Source organism: Zalophus californianus, chromosome 6 (assembly GCF_009762305.2).
Source record: "Zalophus californianus isolate mZalCal1 chromosome 6, mZalCal1.pri.v2, whole genome shotgun sequence".
NCBI classification, from domain to species: domain Eukaryota; kingdom Metazoa; phylum Chordata; class Mammalia; order Carnivora; family Otariidae; genus Zalophus; species Zalophus californianus.
The window spans coordinates 104,357,065-104,372,226 of record NC_045600.1 but is presented as its reverse complement, the minus strand read 5'-3'; the positions used below and the strand labels follow the sequence as shown (position 1 = coordinate 104,372,226).

The 15,162-nt window shown below is 48.7% G+C and overlaps 1 protein-coding gene across 1 annotated transcript in view; it reads right to left on the bottom strand.

The window, feature by feature from the left end:
* Positions 1–10,987: 10,987 nt before the first annotated feature.
* The window catches only part of SNX1 (sorting nexin 1), a 32,796-nt gene continuing 28,621 nt past the window's right edge, over positions 10,988–15,162 (bottom strand). Inside the window, exons 12-15 of the mRNA XM_027569952.1 lie at positions 13,179–13,322; positions 12,555–12,635; positions 12,006–12,077; positions 10,988–11,418 (exon numbers count right to left, since the gene is read on the bottom strand). Coding sequence (XP_027425753.1) covers positions 11,368–11,418; positions 12,006–12,077; positions 12,555–12,635; positions 13,179–13,322 — 348 coding nt within the window. The 3' untranslated portion in view covers positions 10,988–11,367. The remainder of the gene's footprint in view (positions 11,419–12,005; positions 12,078–12,554; positions 12,636–13,178; positions 13,323–15,162) is intronic.

Sequence of the window (15,162 nt, the reverse complement as noted above, 5' to 3'; positions counted from 1 at the left end):
ACTCAGAGACCTTGTTCTCCTTGTCTACTGGCCAGAGAGTCCTCTCCCAGGACCCTTAGGCCTCTAAACTTCTTGATCACCTGTCCTAATGACAGCCCTCTGTCTCTGTTCCTACCACCCAGAAAACTGCTACATCTCCTAATGGATCTCCCTGTTTTTCCTTGCCTCCCTCTCTCATACAAGGTCCATTCTCTAACTAGCAGCGCAAACCACCATCAATGCACTGCTTCAAGCCTTCAGAAGGCTTCCCGTTATACTGAGAACAAAACCCACCCTCCCTACCACAATCTACCGAGCTCTAAGTGACCCAGCCCTGCCTCCATCTCTCATCTCATTTCCTCTCCTTCCACTTCATGTACCAGGCTCCAGCCACAGTGACCTAGTTCTTCAAACCCAACAAGCTCTTTCCTGCCTCAGGGCCTTTGCGCTTGCTGTTTTCTCTCCCTGGAACACTCTTCCCTGACTCCTTACCTAGTGGGCTTAGCGCAAAAATTCCAATTCTTGGCCTTAAACCTCTTCAGAGACCTTCCTTCCTGACCACTTACCCTATCCTATCACCCTGTCTTCCATTACATAGTTAATGTTTGTTTATTGTGTGCCTCCCTGTTCTTCCTGACTTTGCCCCAGACTCTCATTGCCATCAGACCAGGAACCTGGTCTTGTCAGGGGTTGCTGCCATGATGCCAAGAATGCAGGAGACACTCAAAAAACATTTGTTGCTTGAAAGCCTCTATGACTGAATGGGGGAGAGGATGTTGGGAAAAGGCTGGGGAGCAGAGGGAAGGCCTGGGAGAGAGGCAGGAGGGAGGAGTTAGAGGAAGGTCTGCGGGGGTGGGGGGTGGAGAAGGGCGGTTACCTTCAGAGTCGAACACCTCTCTTTTCCTCTCTCTGTGCGGAGTGTTGTCCACCTTATTTGCTTAATTTTCAGGTGTTCCTGAGAAGCCTCAAATCAATGGATTTTCATCACCAGTTTTACAGGGAGATTAGATTCACCCGACTTGTAAAACATTTGGTAGTGAACCCGCAGCTCCTAATTCCACAGTGTTCCACGGTACACGAGTGAAGATCCAAGTGAAGAAAGACAAGATCCTCGGCCTGGAGACATTTTAGCAGGTCTCTGGGAGGTAAGTTCTGGAGAATATTTTCCTGTAAAGAGGCATACATGACCTCCTGTAGACTCCAAAGCCCGTATTATACGGTCAAGGGAAATGCTTATTTTCTGTAGTGGATGAACACGGAGCTAAGTTCCACACACTCTAGGATGGGTGTGTAGACCCTCAAAGCGACTGCTGTTTTCAGAATGAGTTTTACTGTACAAGCCTTTGCCTTTTCTCCATCACTCTCTAATGCATGAATTTCATTTACAAGTTTCTGCGAGAAAGGGGCTTAAAAGCACTGGTTTTTTTGGCCAGAGTATTTCCAGATCAGACTATAGAGCAGTGGTTCCCAGGCCTCCACAGGCATCACCGTCATCATCATCACCTACAAGGCCCGTTGAATCGCAAATCAGCTCTGAGCCCAGTTTTCTGAGCGCGTGGGCGGTTTTCACACCTTCCGGGGCGCTGCGGCCGCTCCTGGTTGGGGGCCACATTGCAGGCACCAGTCTCTTGCCTCCTGGGGATGAGGGTCACCGCCAAGCAGAGGGCAGCAAGGGCTGGGGGCACAAGTGTCCCCTCCCCGGCCCGGTCTGGGGATGGCGCAGGTGGGCTGGACCGCGGCTGCCGCCTTGCCTGGGCCCTGGCTCTCCCGGGCCCTCCGCAGCCGGCACACAAAGCCCCTTGCAATGGCCGGGCTTCCGCGGAGCCGCGGACGCTGCTCAGGAGGTGGCTAACCTCTTTAAGAAAACAAGCAGCTCCTGGGCTGGTGGGCGCCCCCGGGCACAGAGGCTGGATTCTTCCCGCCAGGCCTGCAGCCGGAGGAGGGAAACTAGCCCGAGGGGGCCCAGCCCCGCAACCCGCGACTGCGCCGCCTGATCGCTTCACCCTGGAGGCTCTGGTCACCTGGACAAGCTCAGACAGCTCCTTGCACTCGGGGTTCTTATCTGCACAGCAGACCGTGGTGTGTGGATATTAAGACGTCATGCTTCCAAAATGTTTAGCAGGGGCCTGGCACACAGTAAATTAATGTTAGCTCTTATTATTTACTGAATTATACAATTTGCTCTTTTTGTATGTCACAATGGTAGGATATGGGCAGTTACATATGGTTCATCCTAATATATTGTTGATTCAACTTTGAAACAACACAAATAAGCTTTACTCTTCCTCTTTCAGTATCCTGAGATTTTGAGGTTAGGTTAAAAAATGAACTATTTTAACTACTAACTCGGTGATCAGAATTTTCCTGATTTTGGGGCGCCTGGGTGGCTCAGTCGGTTAAATATCTCCCTTCGGCTCAGGTCATGATCCTGGGGTCCTGGGATTGAGTCCCACATGGGGCTCCCTGCTCAGTGGGAGTCTGCTTCTCCCTCTGCTGCTTCCCCTGCTTATGCTCTCTTTAAAAAAATTTCCTGATTTGGGGCGCCTGGGTGGCTCAGTTGGTTAAGCGACTGCCTTTGGCTCAGGTCATGATCCTGGAGTCCCGGGATCGAGTCCCGCATCGGGCTCCCTGCTCAGTGGGGAGTCTGCTTCTCCCTCTGCCCCTCCCCCCTCTCATTCTCTCTCTGTCATTCTCTCTGAAAAGTAAATAAAATTTTAAAAAAATTTCCTGATTTTGTCGATATTGTGCAACCAAAAAATGGCAGAATAAATTGGGAGCAGAGTATGGTGTAAATCAGCAACTATCCTATTCATCCTACCAACCTCCGAGTTCTTACTAATTGCCTTTCTAATGGGCACATCTTTTTTTTTTTAAAGATTTTATTTATCTATTTGACACACAGAGAGAGATAGGGAGAGAGCACAAGCAGGGGGAGCGGCAGGCAGAGGGAGAAGCAGGCTTCCCGCTGAGCAGGGAGCCCGACGCGGGGCTCGATCCCAGGACCCTGGGATCATGACCTGAGCTGAAGGCAGACGCTTAACGACTGAGCCACCCAGGCGCCCCTGGGCACATCTTTTTTTTTTTAAAGATTTTATTTATTTGACAGAGAGAGAGCACAAGCAGGGGCAGTGGCAGGCAGAGTGTGAAGCAGGCTCCCTGCTGAGCAAGGAGCCCGATGCAGGACTCGATCCCAGGACCCTGAGATCATGACCTGAGCCAAAGGAAGGCAGATGCTTAACCACCTGAGCCACCCAGGTGCCCCCTAATGGGTACATCTTTAATAAAAGAGAACACAATACCTTTATGTTTTGAATACTGGACTTTGGTGTAGATGTCTACAAAAACAGTAGTGCTACTAAAACATCTTAAATTATTGAGTCTAAACTCTTCATCTTACAGAGGAGGAAATGGAGGTGCATGGGAGGGGAAGTGAGCCCTGGAGACGGTTGTGTTAGGAGAGCACCTTTGATGAGCGTGTCCTGCCACAGCCCGAAAAGCAAAGTTTGACTCAGGGTGGGTGCTTCTCAGGGGACACACAGGCTCTAGCCCTGGGGCTCCAGCCAGCAGTGTCACTACTAGGAATCCCTTACCACCTCCACCCAGATGACAAGGACAGCTCAGTTGCTTCAGACATGACCCAGGGCTGGCGGGGGAGGGTTGGCAGAGGCCTCTGAGGCAGCACAGCTTCCCAGGGAGATTGTTCTCAAGGTGCTACAACTCCCAACACCGCTTACTTAGAACAATTATGTCACAGGACCAACCAATCAGCCCCTCTGGTGTGCTCAGTGCTGAGGTTCTGGGAACAAAGATGGGCTTAGGAACCCTGGAGTCACAGGGGTTTATTGTGGAGAGTTGCAGGTCCAAGCACTGAGGCCAAGAGGAAAGCCAGGCCAAAGGCTAGGAGGGACCTGAGGTCTGGGACTGAAGTGCTCTCAGCTCCCACTCGAGCTCTGGGTGCTGTCTGTGGTTTCTCAGCAAGTGGAGGTTTTGTCTCTGCCACTGATGGTCCCCAGGTACTCACCCAAGCTGCTTCCCTGTCCTCCAGCTTCTGCTCCTGCTCCCCAGCTGGGCCACACACTGCGCACGTCTGGGGAGAGAGTACCTCACAGAGGTCAGAGAAGTTCACATGCCTACAAGTCAGGTGGATAACATGTCCTTAACAGGTCTACTGTGTGGCTTCACAGTCAGGTCTTTAAGAACAACTTAGTCGATTATTATCTAGGTTCCTCTTGTCCATCCCTGCCGAGAATGTGTGGGACATGGTGTGGCAGACAAGCTGAGTCAAGGAGATTGGGTTCAGGTCTTCCCTCTGAGCTTGGAGACAGTGGGGCGTGAAACTGAACAGGCTGCTTCAGGTCTCAGAGCCTGTCTTTTAATGCAGATAGTGATGCCCACCTGGAAGTTCCTGATGCTAGATTCGAGATGTTTCAAAGCCCAAAGGCCCAGAGTAGGCCTTTAACACATGACAGCTCTTATTGTGAGGCTCCACAGTGGGAAGGGATTACCCTGCTCCTACACCCATTCCCGCCTACCAGGTGCCTTATTGTCATTATTTCTGGTGAGGCTGCCTGGAGACCTGCTGGTTGTGCCCCTGTGGTCATCACCACTGCCACTCAACATGGAAGAGGAAGCTGAGAGCTCCGAAGCTAGGAGGAAACAATGGTTACATCCCTAGAGGGAAAGGTCCTAACTCAGATTGGACAGTGGTTTTCCTGGACCCTAAGTGCATCTGATGGAGGTTGAGCAGCTGGCTACCTTGGAGGAGCCTTGGGAGTGAGGGGTGTTTTCTGCTCCCGAAGTCTGGTCGTCACAGCCAGAGGGGCATTCCCACAACAGACAAGGGCAAAGGGGAGGAGTCCTGTTTGGGGCAAGTGTGGGGCAGGTGGCGATCACCTCCCAGCCTGCAGGCACCCCCCCACCCCTGAAGCACCATTCCTGCCAACCCCAAATCAGGCCTGATTTCTGGATCTCTTCAAAAACCCCAAGATCTGGGCCCACAGGCTCGTAAAACAATAATTGCCAGAGCTGAATGGCAGCCATTGCCCCCTCAGGCTGCCTTTGTGGGTGAATGTGGAGATGGGTAGGAACAACATAGTCCATGATCTTAAGGAGTTCTGAGCCCCAGAGGTTAATGAGATCATCTCAGAGATAACAATGCCCACAAGAGTGAGAAAAACCAAAGGTTTAAGAGATGACAAAGAGCTACAAAGGAGGTAGGGCTACCATTCCAGTCTGGGCATAGAATGGAAAGTGCATCAAGGAAAGCTTCCTGGAGAATGTACATATAAAGTAGGCCTCAAAGGATGCACTGGGTTTTCCCATAACGAAAACATTTCATTTAATTTTTATGATTATAAAAATAATACACAGAAATTCCAAGCAACATAAAATGGTATAAAAATTTTAAATAATGCAAAATTCCATCCCTTTGGCAACCATAGATAACAGTTCAATCAACATCCTTCCCATATATAATTTTGTATAAATGTAGACCATACTATACATGTAATTCTGTAACCTTTTTTCACTTAAAAATGTTTTCCTTGTCAATGAATATAGCTATGTATCATCTCCAATGACTGTATAATATCCAAATGTATTCTGTACCATAATTCATTTAATCCCTTCCTGCTGTACATTTAGATTGATTTCAATTTTTACAACTGTAAATGATACGAAGATGGGCATCTTCACACAGTCATCTTCATGGACTTGGCATCTAGACATGTCTATGGGAATCCCCAGTGAATATTCTGACACATTCGCCAGTGCCCTCCATCTCTACCTACTTACACTCCCATTCAGACAGGTGTAATTCTGAGACTGAAGAGAGGGGTGGGAGCCGAGACAGGGTGCATCAGGTACAAAGCCCACCATTAATAAAAGGCTCCTTAGGCCGCATGGAAGTGAGAAAGGAAAGAGCCTGTTTGGAGGCAGTTTCTGTTAGGTGTTGGCATTGTTGTGAAGCACTGGGAGATAAACTGGAAAGGTGAGCTGCAGCCTCTCACAGAAGGCTGTGAATGCCAGGTAGAATCTGCAGTTGGAGATCATTCAACATTTATCTATTTGGCACCTATTTTGAGCCCAAATCTTTGCTAGGGACCATGGAGTTACAAAGACGTACCACTTCAGAGTGTTGACTGTTTGGCAGAAAATGCCATCATCAACCACACACCTGGTGTCGTAAGACATTGGCAGATGACGTACACACCATCCCCACAGCCAGAAGACAGGGATGAGTGGCTCTTACCCATTTCTAACGCTCAGCTAAGGCCCTACTCTCCCCAGGCGCAGAGCAGAAAATCTTAGCCAGTGTCTCCAGAGATAAAGCCTTCAGCTTAAGCGTGTGCCAGTTGCAGCAAAGGTCTGCTCTTCTTTGCTGCGGAAGGGATCATCATATTCCCTTTCCCTCCTGTTTCCTTAGGCTGCTGTGGGGAAATCCCACGACTTTCAGCCTGATGCCCCTCACAAATCCATGGTTTCCACTCCCAGGTGGGCCCCAAGCATGCTCAGCAATGGGCACTCATTCTATCTCCATCTCTCCTCAACCAGTTCCCAGTCCCACCCTTAGCAGATTTCATCATCATCTCCCCGTTTTTAAGCTTTGAGCTGCAAAGGCATTCTTTTTTATTTTAAGATTTTTATTTATTTGAGAGAGAGAATGAGACAGAGAGAGCACATGAGAGGGGGGAGGGTCAGAGGGAGAAGCAGACTCCCTGCTGAGCAGGGAGCCCGATGCGGGACTCGATCCTGGGACTCCAGGATCATGACCTGAGCCGAAGGCAGTCGCTTAACCAACTGAGCCACCCAGGCACCCTGCAAAGGCATTCTTTATTTTCTTTAGGGTTCCCAGGTACAGGTGCATTCAGGTTGCAAGTCTTTTTTTTTTTTTTTTTAATTTTAAGTAGGCTCCATGCCCAACATGGGGCTTGAACTAACAACTCCGAGATTAAGAGTCACATACTCCACCAAATTGAGCCAGCCAGGTGCCCCAGAATGCAAGTCTTCTGGAAAGAGTTCAAAGTTACAAATATCTATGTGTGACACTTTCTATGCTTCCTACTTCTCATTTATTCTGTCAATGACTATTCATATTGAATGTTGGGGTCCGTCCAGCTCAAGGTCCTCATCCTCAAGGCTCTGGAGCCCAGAGATTCTTAGGGGAAATAACACAAGGAGAAACGGGGGAAGTGTAAACTTATCTCCACACTTCTCTAAACCATCTGACTCAAAATAGGAAAACCAGGTATCCCTATTTGAGAACACTGTAATTATCAAGCAGGAGACCTTTATTCTCTGCCCCATCGTATCTTTCTTCCCCACACCTCCTCGCCTCCTGGCCTGGCAGTGAGGCGCCTTGCTCTGTGCATTTGCTCCCAGACAGGCTCTGATGGTGATTCCCTTTCTCTCCTCTGAATTTTATTAACATGCTAAGTCTGACCCACCTTTAAATAAAGGCTCCTTTTACTCTGTTTCTCTCCCACCTCTCAGCACAGGCCTCCCTTCTCATTCAGAGGAGCCTCTTACACTACAGGCCATGGTCAGCACCTACTGTCCTCAGTGTTCTGCTCCCATCTGTTCCAAACCTACTTGGCCTCCTGTGTTACCTGTGTCATGAAGGGCTTCACTGTCTACCCCAGAATTCTAGCCAGAAACCTGCAGGTGAGGCTAGCTACCGCCCTCCCTCAGGTCTCTCATCAAAACAGTGCCCGGATACTAGTGGGTCCAAGTCCGCCTCCCGAGCCTCTCCCTGGAGCTCCAAGACCATTCTTTCTGCCCTCCTCAGCAGTCGGCTGGCTGGGATGAGCCTGGCTGCTCTCCTTGCTTCCAGTCTCACACCTTCTGATGTGACCATGTTATTTCCTGCTTAAGTCCCCCCGGTAGCTCCACACACTTCAGGATAACATTCCAAGCACCTCACAAGTTGTATCAAGCGGTGTGATCTGCTTCCTGCTCATCACTCTCTGCAGGCTGCCCACTGACTCAACTCTGGCCACACTGAGCCACTTGCATTTCCCAGATGTGCCTACCTCCCACTGTTAGGAGGCAGAATGGCCAGCAGAAGGGGCGAACACCTCTTCACCTTTAAGACACAGTTCAAGCATCCTCTTCTCTACAGATTTCATCTTCCTGAGTCCCCAGGTAGAAGGACTCCTTTTGTACGACTGTGCAGGCCTTTGGGCTCAGTACTCTTAACCCGCTGTTGGCCTTCTCAATTTCCATGTCTGCAAGCTCTGTACAGAAATGCACGGACCCTGTTAGCCTCAGATACTGGGGGCTGAGCAGGAAGTTCTGAAACCAGAGATTCTATCCCAGGAAATAATAAAAATAAACTTGCATCAGGATGATCATTGGATGGAACATAACAAAGCAAGGAGAAAGTTTTAAAATTAAGTTTCTTTGGAGAATAAAGTCTCCATATGGAAAAGGGAGACGAGGATAAACCCAATGGGGCTAGACTGGAAGTATCCGTGTGAGTTAATGATTTCTAATATCTAATTCTTTATGCCATCTCTCTCTCTCTCACTATTGCTATAGATCTTTATCCTTATTTTCTTGCTCTGGCCACCAAGGGCCTAGAAGCAATGACACTGCAGGAGCAACGAGCACTCTCGGCACCCAGACCTCGGTTTCTAAATACAATCCTCCACCAAGAGAAATCAAGACTCCATGGAGAAAAGACTGATTCCAGGGCTGGGGCAAGGAAGATACAAGAGAAGCCTGAAACACTTTATTATGCCAGAAAGCAACAAAAGTGTTAAAAAATGAAGGGGACGGGTTAAAAAGACACAGGACCCTCCCAGAAATCTGGGATGATTTGAGAATCAAAGTAAATCAAAGCAATGGCTTGTAACTGAGTAAAATAGGAAACCATTCATCCACCCTGATAAACATGTAGATTATTAAGTAGGGAGAAAGGATGCTTTTCTTTAGTAGAGTGCCAACCAATAAATGCAGATTACGGAGTTAGAAAAGCATAATGGATGAGAAACAAAATATTTACATGATCTTAAAGTATCTCCTCACAAATTCCTTGTTAATTACAAAAGGGAAAAGAGTAATCAAGTGATCAGAGTTAACTTCAGCTTAACAGGACCAACTGACATCATATGCCAGCTTAAAATTTACTGAGGATACATCACTTCTGTGATGTTCCTGCCTCATTGCAAAACCCTAATCTAGTCATATGGAACCATGAGGCCCTGTATTCTTCAAAAATGCCAAGGTAATGAAAAGCAATGAACCAAAGGCTGTGAAGTTCTTCTGGATAGAGACATGTGTAATCATGTGTTACAACTAAATGTAACACATGATCTTGCACCAGGAAAAAGGGAAGGGCTATAAAGGACATTACTGGGACAACTGACAAAATTTAAATATGGACCATGGGTTATATAACATTATTTCAGTGTCCAACTTCTTGATTTGGATAACCATACTTATGGTTTTAAGTTATGAGACAGCATCCTTGTTCTTAAGGAAATACTAAACATTCTGGGGTAAAGGGGCACAATGTCTGCAACTTACTCTCAAATGCTTCAGAAAATACAATACATAAATATAGATATTAAAAGTCAAAGCAAATAAGGTAAAATGTAAAGACTCGGTAAATTTGGGTAAAGGATATATGGGAGTTCTTTGTGATATCCTGGAACTTTTCTGTAAGACTGAAATTCTATTAAAATTTAAAAATTTACCAAACAACCAAGAATCCAACAACAAGGGATGAGTCAGAATTATGGTACAATCACTCTGTGGAAGCCTCAAAATTACATAGCCTTAGAAATAAAGCTTGTGAAGATATATAACAATATAGAAGAAATGCTTATAAAATATACAGTGCTGAGTGATAAAAGCAGCATACAAAATATTTTGTGTATATTATTACAACTAGGCAAAAGCAAACACATAAGAAAGACTGGAAGGATAGAATCAAGGGTGGTAATGAGGATACTGGGAGATAGGAAGAGACTGAGTGACTTTTTCCAAAAAAACTCAACCTGTTGAAAAAGATACTTGCCAGCACTGCACTTCCCCTTCCCCCCACATCCCTGCCCCCACCAGCCTGGTGTACCAGAAAGCAGTGTCCTTGACTGCATTCTCTTGCCTCAGGCTGCCCCTCCCCAAACCTTGACCACCCACCAAAGAAAACTAACAGAGCAGGTGTGGAATACCCTCAGAAAGGGGCATCTCTGGGGCTGAGGCTGGGGCGGGGGGCCCGGGAGTTGGCGAGGTTCCACGGCAGACAGTCTGCCAACCCGACCCTGCAGAGCAGCTCCAAGTCCCCTTGGAGCAGCCAGTTTAAGCAGCTGTGGACACAGCTGAGGGGAAGCTCAGTAACAGTGCATCAGAGACTCGAGCCTCCCTGGCCAGGCCGGGACAGAGACCCCTTTGAATGCCCTTGGCCTGTGTGGACAACACTCAGCCTCTTGTTGGCATGCTACCTCCTGGGCACAGACAGTAAAGCTTCTTGGAACCTCAAAAAATTTAGGAACTCTTGGATGACCTTATCTGGAGGCAGAGTGCCTGGCTCTGTCAGTGGAGAAAGTGTTAAGTCTCTTATCACCCCTTTACACTTTTCACATGAATCAGTCTACTGAGGATGTGGCAAAAAGAAGTTCAGAATACAAGACTGCTATCAGAGGGCAAGACTGAGAGAGCCCTGGGCAGCTAAGGGAAACAGTAGGACTAAAAGAGAGTCTGCCTCCTTTGCAGGAGAATCCATTTTCCCTCTCTTACTATAAGAGATGTCTTTACAACTCCTTCCCTAAAAAAGCAGGAATAAGAATTAAACAGATTAAGAGACCCTCAGAGCAGGCAGCTGAGGTAGACAGAAAAAAAAAAAAAAATCCTAGTTCCATAGGGACGCAGCAGCAAAAGCTTGTAAACTCCTGTGGAGAGAAACTTACTCTACACCTGGGCAACTTCTTGGTTCGGAGTATTCCAGACCTGCTTCCCAACTGCTCCACGGCCTAAAGCAAAAAGCACCACCATTGAGTCATGTGACCTGATTTTAAAATATTTTATTACATAATCTTTTCATGGCACCATCAGGAGTAACAGAAAACGTTATTCCCAGTTCCAACCACATCCTGAAAAATATACATTTGTATTTATATATTTATATCAACACTCCACCCCTATTCCCTAACTCCACCACCTAGTGTGGGTCTTTTGCTTAAAGCAAGAAACTATTCTCTCAGGTAAGAAAATATATATGGAAGCTAAATGAAGTAACGGTTAGAATGGGGATAGGTTGGTCGTGGGGGCGGGGAGGAAGGGGTAAAGTCCAGGCTAGGCAGGATGCATCACTGGAGTCCAGCGGAGGTGGTGGACAGTGTATAAAAAGGCAGCGTCAGGCAGGTGGGTTCTGGTGTCCTTGGTCCATTAGGAGATGGCCTTTGCCTCAGGAAGGAAGGCTTCCCAGTACTTTGCCAGCTGCAAAGAAGTTGGGACAGTAAGCAAGTGCCCCACCGAGTGGCAGGGCCTGAGCCTGGGAGGAGAGCAAGCACTGTGCCTTAGCACAGTCCCCCAGACGACTTAGCCACCTAAAGGGAGGCTGGAGCTGAGGCCAAGCTGGGGAAATGGCTAGGCTGAGTAGACCTTGGGACAGATTGGCCAGCAAGCCACCCTGCCCTTACCTGTCTCTAGACTGAGAGGAAGCATCAAGTGCAAGGGAAATTGCTAAAGACAGTCCTGCTTCTGCCCTGGAGGAAGTACCCCTGTGGGGGCCACAGCTTTGCCTAGCTCAGTTAGCTCCTCACAGTGGGGCCCACTGTTCACCACACTGACTGGGGCCTCAGCCTTAAGAGGGTTAGGTGGTACCACGAGGTTATAGGGAGAGTTGGGGTTTGTCCTTAAAAACTAACTTCTTGTAGGATTTGGGCAATCCTGCTTAGCCAAAGACCCTATTAAATGCTCCATGTTAGAGCAACAGGGCCAGCCCATCCCATCCTGTTACCAAAGCCCAAAGAAGGCAGCTGGCCTCTGGAGCGGGCACAGCGGAGGATGTATAACTTACATACCTGCTGCTGTGAATATAGCAGTGTCTCAAGGTACTTGATCACATGGTTTTTGAAGTCCTTTGATTTCTCTTTCTATAGGAGACAGGATTCTAGAGTGATCATCCAGACAGTTGCTCCTACCCCTCTTAATGGGGTGGTGTTTATTACTGATCAAGGTCAAACACAACCCCAGAAACTATAGCCAGCAGCTGGAATAGCTATCATTTCTAGTCAAACGGCTCCTGCCAAGGCCTTGCAAAGCTTTCTTCATGGTGGGCAGGGGTTGGGGGATGAAGGAAGAGAGGAGAAAGGAAAGGGGACCAGAGGACACAGGACAGCCACAAGCTTTGTTTTGTGTCTAACTGCCTGGCCCAGCAACATAGGACATCTACTTTGCCTCAGAACACAAATGTGAACACACACACACACACACACCACACACACAGGCCACGCCTGTTCACAACTACCAGCAAGTCAGCAGCACTTCCACCTGTCTCCCTCAACAGACGTGGACAAAACCAACACTACCACTAAACCAGGCACTGTGAGGAGCAGAATGTTCTATCTCACCTCAAACCGTATCACTTCTTTTCGGACCACAGTTGAAATTCTTTCAAAGTCCCTTTCATACTGGGTCACCCGAGACTCCCACTGGGAAGAAAGGGGAAAGAAAGGATCACTTAATATTATGACACCATTACAGAGTCTTTACCTCTGAACAGCAATTTTACATATGAGGCCTGAATTGGTCATTATGTCTGTCTATCCCTCTGGGTAAGACTAGAAACCATATGAGATTGAGTGTGTAAGGCCATCTGGCTGGAAAAGAGAGGTACTGTGTACCCCAGGCCGGGCCTGATCTCTAAGAAAGTTCTGGCACTCCAAAGCCTCTGGTTTGGGCACCCGCCAGCAGAGATGGGCGTTCCAGAGAACTGAATTTAAGTTCTCACCAGAGAGGCATATCTGAATCACCTCGGGAGTTTTCTGAAGACCCACCCAGGACTCTTCCTGCAGAGATTCTGACTTGACAAGTCTGGCCTCCTCAGAGGCTCCCCAGCAGCCAGCGTCCTTCAGACTCAAAACAGCTCTCTTGCCTGCTGTGGGGTTTCAAGCATCTGGGGGGGCGGGGATGGGACCTGGGCTCATTCAGGAGCCAGTCGAACACCCCCACTGGTCTGCCATGGGGGGCCTTACCTCTAAAATCTCATCCTTGGCCTGCTGCAATTTGTCAGGCTTGTTGGCCCAAAGCAGCCGAGCCTCAGCCTCCCGCTTCTTCTGCAGCGTAGCTTGAGCATCCTGCCAGCGCTGCCAGGTCTTCATGCGCTGGTCGAAAGCAGCCTGTGGGGGTGGGGGGTTGGGGAAGAGCACAACCAGCCCTTCAGGAGCTCCACTGGCTCTGCCAGGGGGCGGGGTGGGGGGAGGGGGACTCTCTCCCAGCAGCTGTGCTAGAGAAGGACCGAGCAAGGGCAGGTTCTGCAGCCACATGTTAGTGCCCAGCTGGAAGCTTAACATCAAAATGCACAAGCTCGGGTAAGACTCCTCTCCAAGCCTCCAGGAGGCCAGTGCCATGCTGCTTCATGCTACTCCCAAGGCTGGGTGGCTGGGAGCATGGTAGGTGGCCTGATGCCAATGCCCAGGACTATGGCTTCTGAACTGCCTCCCTCAGGTTAGTCCACGGGTCTCCACACTTTTCCTGAGCTCCTGCCATGTACCAGGAACTAAGAAGACAGTGGGGAATGAAACATGTGGTTCTGCTTTTACTGGAACTTATAATCTAATAGAAAAGGCTGACATTATATTAATAATTACCAATAAATAATCATAGGTATGCAGAGTACAGAGAAAACAAACAGGGGACCTATAACAAAATAACAGAACTGGAAACCTAGCTTAGCCTGGAAGATTATACCAGGGCAGGCCAATCTAAAGAAGCAACCTTTAAATTAACATCAAATAGTATACAGGGTTAGCTTAACAGATCTCTAAATAAATACTTGAAGCTACCACGGGACACACGGCTTCCATCTCATCTATACATTCAACTGTGGAAGGCTAGCAAGGCTCACAAGAAGCTCCCCAAGGTCCACTTGCTGTTTTGCCCTGATTCTAGTCCCTTGAACACATTTCCAGAGGAGAGTTGTTAGCCTAGCCACACCATCCACCACCCCCACTGGCTCAGTAGGCTTCAAGAGGTGGCCCGGATGAGAGATCTGTACCTGGAGCCAGCCTCCCAGCCCTGTTCCATTTGCTCTCCTTTGCTGCAGAAGTTCCCTGGATGTTTTCTAGGTCTCCTTAGTGCAGGCCTTTGCCAAAGTTTAAACCTTAGGGATTGAAATGCCACCACATTCACCCTTCCCAGCATTGACTGTCACTTGTACTCACTTGCAGTTTCCTAGCAGCTCAATGTCACAGGACAGGTAAAGAGGAACTTTGTATCCACGTAAGAGTCAAGCCTAACCCTCTGGGTTAAGAGCGGTGCAGCTCCAGGTTCAGGGAATAGCAGAAAAGAAGTATTTGTTCATCTCCTCAATCCTTCTGCCAGCTCATGATTATGAGGGCAGGTGAAGGGTCTCTGAGAGAAGCCCAGCTCGTAGTTCTGCACACAGGCATGCTGCCCCAGCCTTTGCATGGAGCTCTAGGCTGGACCTCTCTCACCGCTGTCCACAGGGGCTCACCCAGCCTGCGGGGGGGGGGGAGGGTCACATCCAAGAGCTGCGCTCTCCTGAGACTCCAAACAATGCCCCCCCTCTGAAAACTTCCCCAGAGAGGGCCCTTCCCTGATGTGGCGCTCCAGTCTTTGTAGCCTGACCAGTTCTACGAATTCCAAAGCAGGTTATTTTTCCAGCCTCTTATCTGTCTGTAGTTAGCAGCAAACCAAACAGCTAAGGGAGAGGACAATGAGCAACCTCACAGGCTGTATTGAGCAACTCTACCATGGAGGAAATGAGAGCCCTGGGAGCAGCTCAGGTCTTGACAACACAGGAGCTCCCTGGTGGGGGAGAGGCTGGAGATGGGGAGCGAGGCTGGCTCTGCTCCAACTCAGAGGCTCATCCTGGTCCCAAGCTGGTTCAGGGGCAGACTGAGGCCTTATAAGGCAGGTGCCAGGATCCCTCTTGGCTCTTTCCTCTATCACAAGGAGGCCATGAGAGAGCTAATACCACTGCCCACTGAAGCTTCC